This window comes from Panthera tigris, chromosome D4 (assembly GCF_018350195.1).
Source record: "Panthera tigris isolate Pti1 chromosome D4, P.tigris_Pti1_mat1.1, whole genome shotgun sequence".
In the NCBI taxonomy this organism is placed as follows: Eukaryota; Metazoa; Chordata; class Mammalia; order Carnivora; family Felidae; genus Panthera; species Panthera tigris.
The window spans coordinates 89,387,108-89,405,346 of NC_056672.1; the positions used below are offsets into that span (position 1 = coordinate 89,387,108).

General features: G+C 45.8%; 1 protein-coding gene across 8 annotated transcripts in view; it reads right to left on the reverse strand.

Moving 5' to 3' along the window:
* The window catches only part of SETX (senataxin), a 65,140-nt gene extending 47,754 nt beyond the window's left edge, over nt 1–17,386 (reverse strand). For 2 of the 8 annotated variants that reach the window (XR_006210780.1, XM_042965068.1), the window contains exons 1-5: nt 10,044–10,673; nt 8,972–9,182; nt 6,660–6,769; nt 1,859–2,078; nt 999–1,118 (exon numbers count right to left, since the gene is read on the reverse strand). Coding sequence is in view for 7 of the 8 variants with exons in the window: in XM_042965068.1 (XP_042821002.1) it covers nt 999–1,118; nt 1,859–2,078; nt 6,660–6,769; nt 8,972–9,182; nt 10,044–10,220 (838 nt within the window). In the remaining variant the exon portion in view is untranslated. Of the gene's footprint in view, nt 1–998; nt 1,119–1,858; nt 2,079–6,659; nt 6,770–8,971; nt 9,183–10,043; nt 10,674–15,568; nt 15,685–16,518; nt 16,653–17,238 lie in introns of those variants that run through there. The other 6 variants (XM_042965064.1, XM_042965066.1, XM_042965063.1 and 3 more) reach the window with 6 other exon arrangements.
* Nucleotides 17,387–18,239: the final 853 nt, after the last annotated feature.

Sequence of the window (18,239 nt, forward strand, 5' to 3'; positions counted from 1 at the left end):
CAAGGGAACCGGATTAACAGAGAAGACAGAATTGTATGGGCAAGGCACAAAGAAATGACCTATTAATGTAGTAAGTGCTGGAAAACAAGTTAGTAATAACTCTGAGAACAACCTAGCAAGAGAAGCTATGCGATCAAAAAAAGAATAACATTTATATAGTTCTTCTGCAACCTTGCACATCTGAGTTTATATCCACATTGGAGTTGCCTAAAGAGAAGTGAATGTGGGGGAAAAATTATCTTCATTATGTTTTTGTAATATCTGGCATCCTGGATCTCTATTCATTCCTTCATCAAGATTAGAAACATTCATTACAGATCCTCCCTGATCAGCCTGACACAACCACAAGCAAAAGAAAGTTAGGGTCTAATAATAAACATTACTACGAGTTTTACACCCTAGCTTGTAAACTCTGAACAGCACTGTCCCAAGAATACTTTCTGTGATGAGGGAAATGATCTTTATCCACACTGTTCAGTATCAACCACCAGGCACATGTGGTTACTGAGCACTCAAAGTACAACTCGTGGGACTGGAAGCCCCACTGAATTCTTCAGTTAATTTTAATTAATTTAAATGTACATAGCCACATTTGGCTAGCAGTCACCACGTTGGACAGTGGAACCCTAGAGAACAGAAGTGAAATGAAGAAGAACCAGGAAAAAGGAAGACAGAGGGACAGGAGAGGCTTTCCCCACAATTTTAACTACCATGTCGTTGGAAAGGTATTTGCTAGTCTTGATTCTACTACTAACTGGGCATTTCAACGTGAAGAAGTAAATTAACTTCCCTGGCCTTCAGTTTCATCTTTTATGAAGGTAGAGTGTTGAAATTGAACTCTCAAGGTCATTTCCAATTTAAAACTCTGAATCTGTGACTGAACCATAAACACGTCCATTTTTTTTCCATGCCACACACCCAAATTCTTGCAATGACACTAATGTTTTAAAAGGGCCCGTCGCAGCATCCCAAAGCATTTACCAAATAAAGATTATTACCATCTGCTTGCCTCTCCATGGTGTGAAGGATTGATTGCATGAAATCATTCTGTTTGTCCGAGCCCAGCAACAGGGAGTCCATAGCCTGCTCCTCAAGAATGGTCAGCAACATGCAAATACCTGTAAGATCATTTACAGTTTTCCTGACTTGAGTAAATGACACCGTTCGGAGGCTTTCTCCGGCTTAGTTGGCAAAAGAGTAACAAGGCAGTAAAATGAAGCAAACCAGTACCCGCTTCCTCCAACACTCAGGTCTGAGACACTCAGACACCACCGCTCCCAGTAACAGGGCTTTAGACCGACTTGGACAGAAAAAGGGAAATGGTACAAACTTGGTTAGAAATCAGTTTCAAAGAGGATCACCACACAATTCGTTTTTCCTCAACTCTTAAGATGCCTCCAATTTTAAGATCACCGTATTCTGAGAACTCATCACTGCCAAACAGGACACGTGGCTGTAGGACTCAGAATCAGTGAAGCAGGGGAGACCTACTTTGAGTCAGTGTAGAAGTTGCTGAAAACCAAAGCTAGTATCTCTTTCACCAAGAAATATTTTACAGATGGGGAAATCCCTTACATCGAACCCTACTAAAGTTCATCGCTACACCAAGGTTTTGTTATAGCTAGTGCTGCTTTCAATACAAGATTTGCCACCCTCGGACACGCACCTCTTACAAAGATGGTTTCTAGAATAAAGTCTCAAAACAAGAGATGTAATGGCTAAGTCAATTTAATGACAGCACGAGAACTGGGAACCACGAGATCCTTCACCAGATCACCAAGAAACCACTTCCTTTGCAAGATACTCATTGAAAATGATAGAAAACTACTAGTCACACTCGTGTAGGAACGGCACTCACCTAGCCAATAGTTCTTGTAGTTGGTGGTATCGTACATGTGCGCAGGCAGAAGAATCAGTTTACCCTTCTCGAGGACAGAACAAGTGTAGATGTCTGGATCTTCCAGAAGCCCCAACTCAATGACTTTAAAAAGACAAGTCAAAACCTCCTGCAGATCATAATAGTCATCTCTGTCCACTTTTCCCAAGTTCCTTGCGGTCAGGATAGCCCAACGCCGAACCTAAAGGCACAACACGTTCGTTACTTCATTCAATAAGTAACTGTCCATGCACGGCAAGAACCTAATAAAGAAAACAGGATTCTCTATTTTAAAAGACACTAGATATTGGGGCGCCTGGGTGGCTCAGTCGGTTAAGCGTCCAACCTGGGCTCAGCTCATGATCTCGCGGTTGGTGAGTTCGGGCCCCGCATCAGGCTCTGTGCTGACAGCTCGGAGCCTGGAGCCTGCTTCGGATTCTGTGTCTCCTTCTCTCTCTGCCCGTTCCCTGCTCTCTCTCTCTCTTGCTCAAAAATAAATAAAGATTAAAAAAAAAATTAAAAGACACGAGATACTAATGATGCAATATTTAGACCCTATTTAATCCTGATTTGAACCCTACAAAAGCGTTTATGAGATAGATAATTACTTCCATCCATTTAAACACTGATTAGAAATATGACATTAAGGAATTAGTACTTTAGGTGCAGTGGTGATATTGCTTCATTTTTTTTTTTTAAACCCTTATCTTTTAGAGACATATTTAAGTATCTTATGGATAAGATGCTCTGATGTCTAAGATTTGCTCTAAGCAATCCAAAAGGCAACACAATATTGATCACATATTGGTAACTGAGAAAGCTCAGTGATGGGCAGAAGGGGGTTCATTACACCATTCTACTTTTGTATGTTTATAATTCTCCATAATAGAAAGTTGAGGGGGAAAAAAAAGTGGAGCCTGAAAAGAAATCAAAAGTCACCTCTAAATGGCAATACAGCACAGGGAAGTGATTTTAAAAATTCTTGTGGGCTAGGAGTTAAACCTAGTAATCACAACCAACCTTAAAAGGCTAAATAAAATAAAACAGAAAAAGACCAGCGTGCATCCCACAGGAGTAGGATTTGGGGAAATGTTCAGCTGACACTTGCATATGTGTGTATGTAACCAATGAAAACCTTTTTTTTTTTTTTTTTTTTTTTTTTACTGTGGATGGCCAGAAGTTTGAAAAACGGAGCTAGAGGACACAGGAATGGGCTGGCTCCGTGCCAACATAAGTAATCAATTTTAAGCTTTTGGAAAACATACAAAGGAATGCATGAGTCCATACTGATAATAAATAGGCAAGTAAGTGGGAGAAAGGAAAAGAGTTCTTGATTATGATAGTGGAACCGATGTCCAGGACTAACCGGCAAACGTGTAGAGTGCTGGGGTTGGGAAATGATTTTGCAAAATCTTAAAAAAAAAAAAGTGATTCAGGCAAAAGCCACCAGTTAACGCTCAATTTGGGAGAAAATTCTGGTGAGGAGCGGGGCCCTTCTGTGGTCTCCCGATAGCTAAGAAACAGAAATTATACGGTGAGGAAATGGGACACCACCTTGACTGGCTAATCAAAATGAACATAACCACAAAGAGCAAGTGACACGGGAGCGTCTCTGAGGGTGACACTCTGAGGAGGACAGAACATCACTTCTATGCAGTCCTCCAGCTGGAACGCGTAACCTGAACCTAACAACAAGGAAACATCAGACAAACCCCAAATGAGCAGCATTCTGATTTGGGGGGGGGGGGGGGGGGGGGGACGGGCAGGGATGACCGCACTCTTCAGAAATGTCATAAAGGACAAAGGCTGAGAGAGTGCAGATTAAGGGAGAGCAAAGCAAACAGCAAAACCAGGCCCGGGGACCTGGAGCCAGGCTGCCTGTATGACACCCGGTCACCACACACTAGCCTGGCTGGCTGTGGCCAAGTCTGACTCGGTTTCCTCCTCTATACATTACCTGCCTCACTGGGCTGCTGTAAGGCGTGAAGTGAGTTCACATCCGGAAATTACCTCCTTCATTCTACTTTTTTATTCCATTGTTCCCTAGCTTCTTAAGAGGAATAATCAGCTCATTAATTTTGAGGCTTTCTTCTTTTCCGCAATTACTTAAAGATATAAATTTCCCTGAAAGCACTCTTTTGCCACATCCTACAATTTTTTAATGTGGCACCTTCATTATAATTCAGTTCTGGGTATGCTTAAGTCTTAATGACTTCTTTTTTAGCATGTGCTACTTTCGAAATATGGAAACTCATTTATCTTTTCATTAACCTCTATCTAAATCGTGTTATGATCAGAGATCACGAGAGGGATGATGCCAACGCTAAGTCCTTGAAATGTGTTGAAACATGTAATATTTATCACAAATTAGAACGTGATCGCTTTTATCGTTTAATGCGTATTTGAAAAAATGGTTAGATGCCCAGCTCACATATATGCCCATTAGGTTATGTCTGCATACTGCCCTGTGCACATATTCCATTCCTTGTTGGGTTTTGTCTACTGATTCATCAGCGTGGAAAAGGAGTACAGTGAAATCTTCCACAGTAATCAATCCACCACCTCTTCTTGAAGTTCTACCAATAACTGCATCATTTATTTTGAGACTGTTTCAGCCACATATGACTTGTGTAAAAAAACTACAGTCTTGATAAATTGAGTTTTCTGTTATTACACAGTAACCTTATCCCCCTGTCCAAATGTCGATTTTATTTGACATGACACAATAGCTCCACCAGCTTTCAGCAAAGTTAAAAAGGCAACCGACGGAATGGGAGAAGACATTTACAAATGACGTATCAGATAAAGGGTTAGTATCCAAAATCTATAAAAAAGTTATCAAACTCAACACCCAAAAAACAAATAATCCAGTGAAGAAACGGGCAAAAGACATGAATAGCCACCTCTCCAAAGAAGACATCCAGATGGCCAACCGACACATGAAAAAATGCTCAATATCACTCATCATCAGGGAAATACAAATCAAAACCACAAGGAGATCCCACCTCACACCTGTCAGAATGGCTCACATGAACAACTCTGGCAACAAGAGATGTTGGCGAGGATGCGGAGAAAGAGGCTCTCTTTTGCCCTGCTGGTGGGAATGCAAACTGGTGCAGCCACTCTGGAAAACAGTATGGAGGTTCCTCAAAAAATTAAAAAGAGAACTACCCTACGACAACCCAGCAACTGTACCACTAGATATTTATCCAAGGGATACAGGGATGCTGTCTCGAAGGGGCCCGTGCACCCCCATGTCCATAGCAGCACTATCGACAATAGCCAAAGTACGGAAAGAGCCCAAATGTCCGTCAACGGATGAATGGATACAGAAGATACATACAACGGAGTATTACCCGGCAATCAAAAAGAATGAAATCTGGCCATCTGCAACAACACAGATGGGACTAGAGGGTATTATGCTAAGCAAAATTAGTCCGAGAAAGACAAATATCATACGTCTTCACTCATACGAGTGAAGATACAAAACAGATGAACATAAGGGAAACAAAAAGGATATAAAAACAAGGAGGGGGCCAAAACATAAGAGACTCTTAAATACAGAGAACAGAGGGTTGCTGGAGGGATTGTGGGTGGGGGGAATAGGCCAGATGGGCAAGGGGCATTAAGGAGGGCACCTGTTGGAATGATCACTGGGTGTTATACATAAGGGATGAATCACTGCAATCTACTCCTGAAATCCTTACTACACTAGATGCTGACTAACTTGGATATACAATTTTATAAATTAATTAATTAATTTAAAAAAAAAAAAACAATAGCTCCACCAGCTTTGATTAGGTCAGTATTTGCCTATTAATTGTTTTTCCTTCAACCTTTTTGCACCCTAAGTTTTAGGTGTTTCTCTTGGAAACAAAACCACGGATTTTCTTTTGTAATTCAATCTAATCTGTGTCTTCACTGACAAATTCAGCCCGCTTATGTTAAACACTGATATTCTTAAACCTGTTTATCTGTATGAACCATGTTTCTCTATTTCTTCTAAAGCATTTTTTTTACCCTCTAAAGTAATTCATTACCTAGCTCCGCCCTTAACAAGATGAAAAGCTAACCCACACGCTCTCACATCTTGCCTGCCAACCCCATCACGTTGTTACTACCCCGTCCAAGTTATTATTGATAGATTCACTTTCTTCGAACTTAGCTGTTTTTATGAACAGGCTTTACCACAGCATCCAACCAACTTTGTATTAAGTTCTTACGCTACCTTCTCTTCTTTCTCTCGTGTCCCTCATCTGGCACCGGTCTAGCATCAGCAGCTCGGGCTGTCAACCACCAGTCGCATCAGGGAGGGAGGGGCCCTGCAGACTCAGTCGTGAAGCATCTGAGTGCCTGGCCCGGGTCCTGGGTGCCCGGCTGGACCTCCTTCCTCTGTTGCTATGTGGCTCTAGAAGGCCAGTGCCGGAGAGCATCTGGCCGTACTGTCAGCTTTCTTTCACAGGCAGGGGAGAGTCTACTTTGTGCACAGGCCCGGACTCTGGTTCTCGGCCTTTCCTGGACTACACCCGGAGCTACTGTCATCCGGCAGAAACTGCATGCTCAGCTCCCAAGAGCCACCCGGACCTAGAGGTTTCCACCGTTTATCACGTGGTGTTTCTGCTGCACTGCCGGTCCCGAGAAACGCTTACCTTTTGAGGGGTGTGATTATACATTTTTAACGGTTCAATATTTTAGACAAAATACACACCGAAACCCTCTATTACGGCTCTCTCTATGTGCAAAAATAAAATATATCCTTTCATCGCCTACCACTCATACTCACCATTTCATTGGGATGGACCAGAAACAAATAAATGCCTGGATGTTTGTCAAAAACCTGAAAGGAGCAATTAGCTTGTTCCATCCGACAAAGTGCTTCAACACATAATTCGTCTAAATAGAAAAAACAAGACAGTAAATATGAGACATAAACCTTATCAACTTTATCAAGAGTCCGTGAATCTGGCTCCTTCGGTTGTTCTGTAAGTAAATAAAAAGCTGTTCTTTTCCTTTTTTTTTCTCAAATGAGGCATAAAAATGTTGATAACGTAAGTTCAACGACAGTAGTTACTCGCCTGAAAGACTAATCTTGTGTGATTGATCACAGTGTGCTCCTATGAACTACTGTGACTTTACCGGTATACATATATTTTTTTCTTATCCTTGGCATAATTAGCATAATTATATCCATAGGGTATCTTCTCAAAAGTATGATTTTAAGTCCAGTTCCATTAGCATTTTACATTTTGATCCACATGGACTTTACTTGGTACTGGCGTGATAAAGTGAGCCTTTCCCCCAAATGGCTATTGTGTCCTACTCTCGTTTACTGAATAATTCACTTTCTCCACTGCTTTGACATGCTCCCATCATCTAACACTAAGTTCCCCAAATATTCTTGGTTTATTTCTGGAGTCTATTGTTCCACAAGTCCACCCCTGCTTGACTGTTCTAATTCCTGTTGCTTTATGGAAATGTCCACACGGCTCTTTCAGAAGCGTCGTGAATAGGGGCGCCTGGGTGGCTCAGGCGGCTGAGCGTCTGCCTCTTGATTTCGGCTCAAGTCATGATCCCAGAGTCCTGGGATCAAGCCCCATGAACCTGCTTGAGAGTCTCTCTCTCTCTCTCTCTCTCTCTCTCTCTCCCTCTCCCTCTGCCCCTTCTCCACTGTTTGTGCGCTCGCTTGCTCACTCTCTCTAAAAAATAAAAAACACAAAAAGAAGTGTCTTGAACAGACTCATACCTTTACCCTACCCCTAATGAATCAACTTTACTTTGTCAAAGTTCAAAGAATATTGTCAAGACAATGGATGGCTTTTGTGGAAGAGTGTCGATAACTGGCAAAGCAGGAAGGAAGCTCTTGGGTATTGACATTTTGTTTCTTGATCCGGGTGCTGGCTACATAGGTGTGTCCAGTTTGTAAAAACTCACCATTTATGTACTTTTCTTGGATGTAGTATTCATTAATAAATGTTTGAAAACGGACCTGTTAGCATGTTAAACACAATTTACTTACAGTTTATTTAGAAAGAAGTGATTTATCTAACCAAATCTTTAGATGTGCTTTTCAGTTTACTGAAAATTCAGAGAATAAAGAAGTGAAATAACATCACCAGGAAGCGATCTGAAAAATCCAGGAAGCGCATTATTTCACAGGGCAACTATATGGTCTCAATAAGTCAAGGCTATAGCAAAAAAAAAAAAAAAAAAAAGTTTCTTTGTGTATGTATAAATAGACTACTTTGTATTCAAAAATATGTACAAAATATGAGCCAATGCAATAGGTGGTCCCTGAATGGATTCTTAAATAAAGCAGCCAAAACCACATTTTGCAAGTACTGGGAAAGTTTGAATACGGACTAGATACTAAATGATTTAAAGGTATTGTTATTTGGAAAAGAAAAAAAAAGGTACTGCTATTTTGTTAGATTGGACAGATCATGTAACGTCTTCACTTTTATGAGATTCACATTAAGAAATACAAATATAAATGACCTAAGTTCAGGCAGCCATGATATGCCATGCCATAATCATTAATAAAAATTACTACAGACCAGCAGTTCTCAACCAGAGACGATTCTGCCTCTCCCCTGCCCCGCCCTCTCCACACTGCAGGGACACGTGGCACTATGTGGACACAGTCTGGTTGTCCTAAGAGGGGCAGCGGGGAGAGCAGAGGGCTACTGGCATCTAGGTGGCAGGGGCCGGGGAGGCTGCTGAACATCCCACAATGGACAGCACAGCGCCCACAGCAAAGAAGTATCCCGTCCAAAACATCCATGGTGTCAACGTTGAGGAACTCTGCTATGGACAAATTACAAGAATGAAAAGTAACCGAATGGATAGAGGAGTAAACGTGTGATAAAGCAAATACGGCAAGATATGAGCAGCTGCAGAATCTATGTGGTGGGTATGCGGTGTTCACCTGACCACTCGCTTTTCTCTGTGTATGGAAACTTCTATCAACAAAATGTTGGGAAAAAAGATGAAGTATCTTAATGATCTGTTTAACGGATTTTCAATACAGATAAAACGGAGTTCCTGCAGTTCTTAAAATAAGACTGATTGAACTCGTAGAACACCCAAGATACTCACTAACACGCTCGTGTAAAAGCAGATACGGATACTTCAGGATTTCAAGAAGAGGAACCCGAAGCTTATTTTCAAAGTCTTGGCCAGTGAAGTCAAAAAGCTGTGCCTCTCCATTGTTGTCTACTATGTACAATTCATCATCGTCCCCAATTTCTGCCTTCATGGATTTTTCAAAATGATTTATGAGACGTAAGGTTTCTAATTCCCACAAAACCTATAGAGAAAGAAAAGTGGGAGGTAAGCTTTATATCTTATTATCCAAAAATACTGGATGTCACGATCTTTTTAGAAAGCCTTCCCCTAAGTATAAAACTTCAGAAATTTCAAGAAGTAGACTACCACATTAGATTCATTTGAAGAAAAGTCACTAAACGTGGCCACTTTTATGATGTATGAGGCACATACGACATGAGGTGTGCAAAAACTGCTTTCATGAAGTTTTACTATAAATATAGCACTATGCTTTATCAGCTATTTAAAAGGGAACGAGGAGCACCTGGGTGTCGGTTAAGCGTCCGACTTCGATTCAGGTCACGATCTCGCGTTTCGAGGGCTCAAGCCCCGCGTCCGGCTCTGTGCCGACAGCTCAGAGCCTGGAACCTGCTTCAGATTCTGTGTCTCCCTCTCTCTGCCCCTCCCCGCTCCCACTCTCTCCCAAAAATAAATAAAACACTTAAAAAAATTAAAAAAAAAAGAAGTTTGCACCACGTACCCATGAAAAAATGAAAAGAGAAAAAAAGAATCACCAATAGAAAAATAACCCAAGCCATTCAGACCCGTGACCGTAACACTGTCAAATACACGGCCGTGAAAAACAAGAAAAAAACGATGTAACGCTGTCAGATATACGGACGTAAAGAACAAACTGGAAGCAAAAAACAAAAACCCCATACATCATCTCATCCAATTGTTTTAGATCCCAATGACTGAAAGCGAGGGATCACGAAAGTCGGCTGAGGTTTGAATTCCGTCTCATCGGTCAATCCTGTTTCCCGAACGCACCCAGCCGAGTTCGGGTTGCTCGTCTCCCTAGTTATCGAGCTCTGAAGCGTACCGTCCACCCGGCGCACGTTACCTCATGCAGGAAGGGCAGGTCGTCGCGTGCTCTGTGGTACTCGGCCACACACTCCAGGCAGTAGCAGAGGTCTTCGTCGGCTGTCTGAAACTCCCCGGCGTGGGTCCTGGACGCATAGCGCTTGAGGAAGTCAGCGGTGGAAACACCACCGGGCGTACACCAACAACACGTGCTCATTCTGCCCCTGTGCGCAGAAAAGACGACACCTGGAGACTCCCGAAAAATGGCACTTCGGGCCTTTCCGTGTGACCCTCCCCTTCGACTCAGAACGTGCCCCCGCCACCTCAAGAATGGTCCGCCGGCCGGCTTATCAACTGGGTCCACTCAAATCCGAGCCTCCCCTTAAAAACTTCTTCTTTGGCACGTAAGAAATACGAGGAAACGGAAGCACTCTGCTAGCACAAAAACCAAACCAAGGCAATCCAAACCCACCAGCATGGAACACACGGATGTGCTACGGAGGAAGCTCAAGACCACGTGGTACTGACGCTGAGCCACGGAGACAAAGACGTACCGGTGCTCTCAAAGTACAGCTTTTGGAGTGTTCTCGTGATGTACTGGAGCCAAGTCAAAAGTTAAGGGAACCTTTCACGTTCCTCGAAGACACGTTTTCGAGAAATCCGTGGAGACCTAAAAATCCGTAAGTATTGATCCACACCAGTCACAAAAACTCAGAGACCTCTGCCCGGGTTAGAAAGTACAGACGCACGAATCTGCACATACGTGTGCACGAACCCACGTGTGCACGAACCGCTGCAACGCTCGTCAATGCGCTGTCAAGTGTAACAGCTAAAATGTTAACAACCTGTTGCTACTAAGTACAATCTTTGAGCTCTCCCACCTTCTGTCTGTGTGGTAATACCAGAGACTCCACCATCCAAACTCACGAGAAAGGGTCCAGATAGAATAATTGTCCAAATCCTAGCAGTCTCAAAAGGAGCAAACAGGAAGGTCCCAGGAAACAAGCGAAAATCCCGAGAAGCACAGGTGTCGGAGGTTTAAATGAAGACGTACTAACGAGGCAGAGGTTCATCGGAACTACAAACAGCACGAAACCCTGCGGATGAGCAAACAGGACGGAAGCCCAAATCCAAAGAGCTCTCCAGCTCCAACGAGGTGTAATAAAGAGAAGATGCTGTATGTGCATCGCACACTAAATGGAGGTGAAAGTAAATACAAAGCTCACAATCAGTAAGCAGTGTGTTACGGCTCAGCAAGGACACGCGGTGAGCCTGGACGTACCTCAAAGTACTCAAAACACAAAAGGGCTCGGGCATGTCACAGGAACACAGGGGCCAACCCGAAAGAGCTCTGGATGGCCAAAGCTGAGACAATGTGATCAAAAACAAAAACCAAAACACCCACTGCAATCTGTGGATTCTAACCCTCAGTCTAGACACACATGAATCCGTACAGATAGAAACGACTGGATGAATGAACAGAAGATGGGGGACCAACCGGACGCGCAGAAGAACTCCCAACAACACATATAGACGCTCAGGGTTCCCAGAGGCGGAGCTTAACCCCACCCCATCTTGAGTGTGGGCTGGACTTGGTGACACAAGGCCCAAGGAGAGGGTGTGGAAAGGGAGATACCGTAACACTACAGCGGACACACCTGGCAAACACACCCTCAACCAAGTGATCAGGGTTAACATCACAGGAGTTGACAGCCCCCCACGTGAGGTACTGAGGAAGGAACTTCCGCTCTGGACAGTATGCTAGCTACCCCAAAACCCGCAACCCAGGAGAAAAACCCACCGGCCCAAAGTCAAAAAGATCTAAACAGCTGTCAGCCAGTCTGTAACAAAAGCAAGAAAACCACACCCAGGAGGAAGGAAGCAAGTCTTCTTTCCTATGAAAATGATCAGTCATTGGGAACTGGGCCAGGAAAATATCTCATGAGCCTGATCTTCAGAAACGGCCTGAAATGAACTGTCCAACGGATGTAAGATACAAGCTTCAAGGGGAAAAAGTTACAACCCCGACTGCAGACTGTATGCTAAAAACTAAGCCCGTCTCCTAAGTGGATGGACCTAACTCATGCATTCTCATCAGGGGTGAAATCATCCTCAAGGAGATGAAAACTGGTTAGTGGGACACAAAAAAAAATCCTGCCTTTTTTTTTTTTTTTTTAATGTGTAAAGCACAAATATGCCTAAAGTACATAAAGGGATATACAATGTATTGGTGGTTTAAAATTAAGGGGAAATGCATGGGGTAGAAAGGTCTAAAGTTTCCTCTCAGGGAAGGAGAAGAAACCATAAAAGATTAAGAAAAATGACCCAAGTCACTGAATACCTGGGTACAGAAACCCAGCAGCGTGACGTTTTCAAATGCATCATCATCATAAAATTCAAGAGCGCAAAACGTCTGCTAACGGGAAATCAATGACATCTTGACGGAAATTTTATTTCACTGCTGAGGCTTTTTTGGCGTAATGCCAGATCCTAAAATAAGCTGGTTTTCAAAAAAAATCCCTTATTTTCTTCTTACTTCCATGATTAAGTAATTATACATAAACGCATAAGTAAAATCGGATATGTGCATCTGTCTTCTGAATTTTTAAGATTAACTATTAATTGTACGCTTTCTTCACCCTTCTAAAAAGAACTCAGGGTGGCTTTCAACATTAAAGCTAAGGAGGACATACAGAAATGGACATTTAGAAAACACACAGAAAACAACATTCAAAAGGAGGTATGGAAACTCATTTAGAAGAAAAGCTCACTACGTCCTAGATTAGGAGCTTCCTGAAGAGCAAAAAAACGAGTTACACAATCCTCATTTGAAAAATAAAAAAAAAGCATGCTGGCTCAGCTGGAGAATCCTGCCCTTTCCTAAACACTAATTCCAATTCCATTAGATTTTACTAATACCCACCCTGTGCAAGGGGGCCGCGAACTAGGGAATACCAAGTAACACATTAGCTTTGCAGAATACAAAATTATGTTTTTCAAAGCAGAGTGTGTTAACTCTAAAAGGCCAATATCATAATATTGTAAGTTAAAAGTCTTCACACACTGTTTTTTCCAGTGATCTATTTCAGCGTGGGGAGTGAACTTAGAAGCAGATCTAAGAACAGAAAGTGAAACTCTGGAGAATTCTCAAACCTCAGTTGCCTCAAGCAGGATTTTTGAAGTCAATCGAAAACTTTGAAAAAAAAATTAGGGTCTGAAGTACAAATAAAATGTTGTGACTTTAAAATAATTAGCAGTTAAAAAAAAAAAAGAAAGAAACTTTCTACTAAGAACATTAAGGAGACTTCTGTATTTCACTCACTCACAGAGCTAGCCTATTTCCACACCCCAGAAAGCAGAACTAAATTTTCTTGCTTGCCATATAACAGATGGGTACCACGGAGTCTAGAATACAGAAAACAGTGCTAATAGAGCATGTCAACAACAGAAAGTGTTTCCAGATTCCTCTGCAAAGGCCATAAACGGGTGGTTACACCCCCAAATCTAAAATTATCATTGGCCCGAGCATCTAAATGGGGTATATAAAGTAGCTTTTCTTTTGGGAGAAAATCTGTTGGTAGATGACCATAAATCCTTGAAGTTTTTGCCCAACTCAGTCCTTCTGGAAGGCCTGAGTTTTGTTCATTTCATCCGATTTTAACTGCTTGGAACTACGACTGAGCCACAGATGGTGGTGCCCGAGGAACCCTCAGGCTGCAGAACAGACGTTAAGAGCCACACTCGGCGCCTCAGAAAGAGAACTGATTCGTCACTAACACAGGATGCTTCTCCAGGGTTACAGACCGACTTTCCAAAGACCTGCCTTGGGGACACCATTTCTCAATATTAGCTGGCCAGACACCTCAAACGACAATCACTTTCCTCTACCTTACCGAGCTAAACTTCTTGAAAAAGTAATCTGGATTTGTCTGCTTAATAGCTCCCTGGCGATCTGGCTTCTACCCTTACATTTCACTGCATGTTTTCCCAGGGTCCCTAGTCATCTCTGTATCACCAAATCCAACAGAGTTTTTTCTCTGCCTCCTCTAAAGCATATAAAAATTGTGACCATGCATTCTTTAGCTAAGACAGCACACCATTCTCCTTTCACTTCCTCTACCCAATCTCCTTCACGGTCACTTCTTCCTTTGTTCCCCTTCAAATATCAGTTTCCAAAGGCTTGCCTCAGGACTCTCCATCCCATTTCTCTTTCTGGGTGACCTAATTCAAACCACTTTTTCCATTACTACCTGTAACGGAAGAAAGCATGTAAAACTCTCTCTCTCAGTGCGACACTTAGCTGTCATTCAGGCACTCAATAAACGACAATTGCAGCCTAGCCTACAGTCTCGCAGATACATTCAGTATCCCAACTGCACAGAGCTGGCATCTCAAAGACAGAGACAGAAGGAAATCCTTCCCTTAAACCCGCGATTCACCCCTATATGCTCTCTACTCGTGTGACATTACCGTCCCTTCTTTTCAAAGACAATGACCCTAGATGTCCTCCCTTAGCATCCATCTTCAATTCCAGGGTCTCCCTCCTTAATTGTATCTACGCTTTATTCCCAGCGACGCTGCCACCCCCTTAATAGGATGTATTTTCACCATTTGTCTGGATTGCAGAAGCCTAAATAAATAATGGCTCTTATCCACCACCAATTCTTCCCCCAGCATACTGCGGAAGGGGAAAGCAAAAACTGACCTTTGAACTCCCCCAGTTTCGGGATAAAATTCACATTTTTTGACCTCACTGCAGAAGGCCCTCCGTTATCGGGCTTCGGCATCTCTCACGGTCCCCCCCCCACTTGCTCTTCCTAAAATGCTGCATGCAGGGTGTTTGGCCTTTCCTGCTTTCAGAGAAGCTCGCACTGAACACCCAACCTTCGCAGCTCTGCCTGGCGCTCAACCCTCAACGCACATCAGACTCAGCAAAGGAACTTCAAAAAAAGAGGAGATGGGGCGCCTGGGTGGCTCAGTCAGTTAAGCGTCCGACTTCGGCTCAGGTCATGATCTCACCATCCGTGAGTTCAAGCCCCGCATCAGGCTCTGGGCTGACAGCTCGGAGCCCGGAGCCTGCCTTGGATTCTGTGTCTCCCTCTCTCTCTGCCCCTCCCCCGTTCATGCTCCGTCTCTCTCTGTCTCAAAAATAAACATTAAGAAAAAAAAAAATTAAAAAAACAAAAAACAAAAAAAGATGAGATAAATACAACTCAGATTCGTTTTTTTAAAAACACCTCAGCAGTGATTCTGAGAAAATCTGAGAGCCTCCCGTGTGCAATCAACCCCTGTACCTCATCACATCTGAGGGCTTATCTGACCCATCCTCGCCCTTCCGCTCTCAGCCGACGCTCCTACCCCCTCAGGACTTTGCACATCTCAGTGCACTTGCCTGCGCTGAGTCGAGCTGTTCGCTTTTTGTCTCCCACCCCTACCACACGTTTGCTGCATCCCCACCAATTGTGAGTCTGGGGCACGGATCTGCTTTGCATATTTTTACTCCGGTGCCTGACACCTATTCAGGGATTGAAAACCATCTTAGATGTCGGCTTAAAAAATAATTACCTGGGCTAATGGCCTACAGAGAAGTGATCCTCTCGGTGGAGATTCCTAGGCTTATTTGTGAATGGGTGAGGATTTGCACTCATGTATACCCAGACTCTGGGCCCAAAAGAACATTTCTGAAACAGGACGGGCGAGGGGGAAGAAAAGGAACAAAACTGATGAAGTGGTTTTTATACTCCATCCGGGTTTCATTCACGTCCACCCTATGAAGTCGGGCCAGACGGTACCAACCGGACAAGCGGCTGCGGCTCAGACAGCCTGCCCGTGAGCACCCAAATCTGCAGAAGCGGGGCAACTGCGCTCCTGAGCCCACAGGACGCTGTCCCCGCGCACGGAACGGCTGGGCACTTCGACAAACAGCCCCCAAATCAGCACCCGCGGGTAGATTCAGCCCTCGGCCCGGAACTCGTGTCCGCCACTCCAACCGGAGCACTCCTGCTCCTAACGGGGGAGGTTCTTCCCCCACGAGCCCCGCACCCGGTGTCCTGCGCGCCGAGCCCGTCTCGGGCCCATCGCAGCCCCGAGAGGTGGGGCGGCGGACAAAGCCCCCCGGGCAGTGCGCTCCAGCGCCTTCAGGTGGGGAGGGGAGGACTCGGGGGAGCCGTCCGGGAGCAGCACTCTCTCCCGAGGGGGAGGAGGACCCCGGGGCAGCAGGACGGGGCTTTCTCCGGCGAGCCCCCGACTCATCCCCAAAAGGAACTACGCAGTGCCCGGACCAAAAGCAGCTCGCACGACACCGCGGAGGAGACGACGGCGGGGGACGGGGCGGGGATCCAGACGCCCGGGACCCCGGGGTGCAGGAGGCACCAGGGGGCGGGCTGTCCCCGCCCTCCTCGCGTCGCTGCCCTCCCCCCGAGGAAAGCGGCCCCCCCCACCCGCGCCGCCCCTCCCCCACCCGCCGCCCGGGCCTGACGCGCCGCGACGGTTACTCCACGCGGCCCCGCGCGCACCTCACGCCCGCCGGGCCCACAGCCTCGAGCCCGCCGCGCTCTCCTCACCCCGCTCGGCCTCGCTTCGGCCGCTAGCCCACCTCCATGCCTCGGCTCAACAGTCGGCCGAGGGCGGATGTGCGGGCAGCGCCTCCGTTCCCACCCGGCCACCCAACCCGGCAGCGCCGCACGCCGAGGCCCCGCCCCTCCCCCGCGCGCGGCGTCGGCCGAACGCAGGCTCCGCCCCTCCGCCTTCTTGTTTTGGTGCGCGGAGGGGCGGAGCACGGGAAGAGACGCACCGCGGCTCCGCCGGGAGGCCGAAACGCCTGGCGCTGATGTCACTTCCGGGATGCCGGTTCCGGCCAATCGGGAGCGCCCTACGGGGGGGGAGGGGCGTCGACTGCGGTGCGCTGAACCTGGTCCCGTCCAGGACTCCCTTCCGGTCAGGGTCGGACCCCGACGCGCCTAGCCCCGGGGCGACTTAGGCGTCTAGCCTCTACCCTTTAACGGTCGTTCCCTTTTCTGATCTTTGCAACGCCCCGGGCGTTTCAGCACGGTGTGTTACAGATTGAGGGGGATTTTTTTTTTTCCTTTTAGATTTCCTTAAATTCCTAAAATATAATACGTTAATCAACACCTAATGGGGAGAGGGAGTTCATACTACGGGAAAGGGGTTCACGAAGTACCGTAACAGCAATCGCCACCGGAGAGCCTGCCTGGTTTTTACCGCCTGCCACTGACCTGGAGGAAGAGAAGCCGCCCCTGCCTCGACTGAGGGCAGAGGCGGAAAAGCGGGAGAGGGACAGGTGCCGACCAGCACCACCGAGGCCGGAGCTGCGGCTGCGGTCCTGCCTCCGGGACCTGTAACCGAAGACTGAGCGGGCGGCGGGGGCGGGGGCGAGGCGAGGAAACTTATAGCGAGGGGGGCGGGGCTTGTGGGACCTCGCGCAGGCGCGCGCGAGGCCAACGACCGTTGCTCGCCTGGTTTCTCGAAGCTTCTGTAGCGTGCGGACAGTTGGCTGTAGCCACACGAAGCGCTTAGGTCACAAAACTGTTTCAGACCGTACTCGTTATGTGTACGTCCTCACTGAAGGAGTGTGTTTACGCAATATTTGTTTGAAATGAGAATCTGGAGGGCTATTGGGGGAAGAAATTATTTTGAGGGATGAACAAAATGGTAAAAGTCACCGGGAGTTTGTACTTCCCTGACATCACCACCGTTAGGTAGATCCTTGCGGAATGCATTACTTAGGTTGTTACCAAAGTTGACATATGAAAGAGTTTTATTTTTAATTTTTTAAACGTTTACTTTTGACAGAGAGAGAGCACAAGCTGGGGAGAGGCAGAGAGAAAGAGAGAGAGACAGAACCCAAAGCAGGCTCCGGGCACTGAGCTATCAGCACACAGTCTGATGCGGAGTTCGAACTCACGAACCATGAGATCATGACCCGAGCCAAAGTCGGTTGCTTAACCGACTGAGCCACCCAGGCGCCCCTGAAAGAGTTTAAAAGTGCCAAACTCCTCTCCACCCTGCTAAGGGACAGAAGACAGAAGACTACCCGGGATCCTGAACAGGGTGTGGGTGGGGGGTAGTGGGGGGGAGAAAGGGGTTGGGGGAGTGGAGGTGGGAGGAAGAGGGTGGGGAGGTGGGGGAAAACTCCCATGGACCTGACAGTTGGGCTAGGAACACACGACAACGTTCTAACTTCTTATAAAAGCCGGAAAAAAAAAAGGCGAAACTT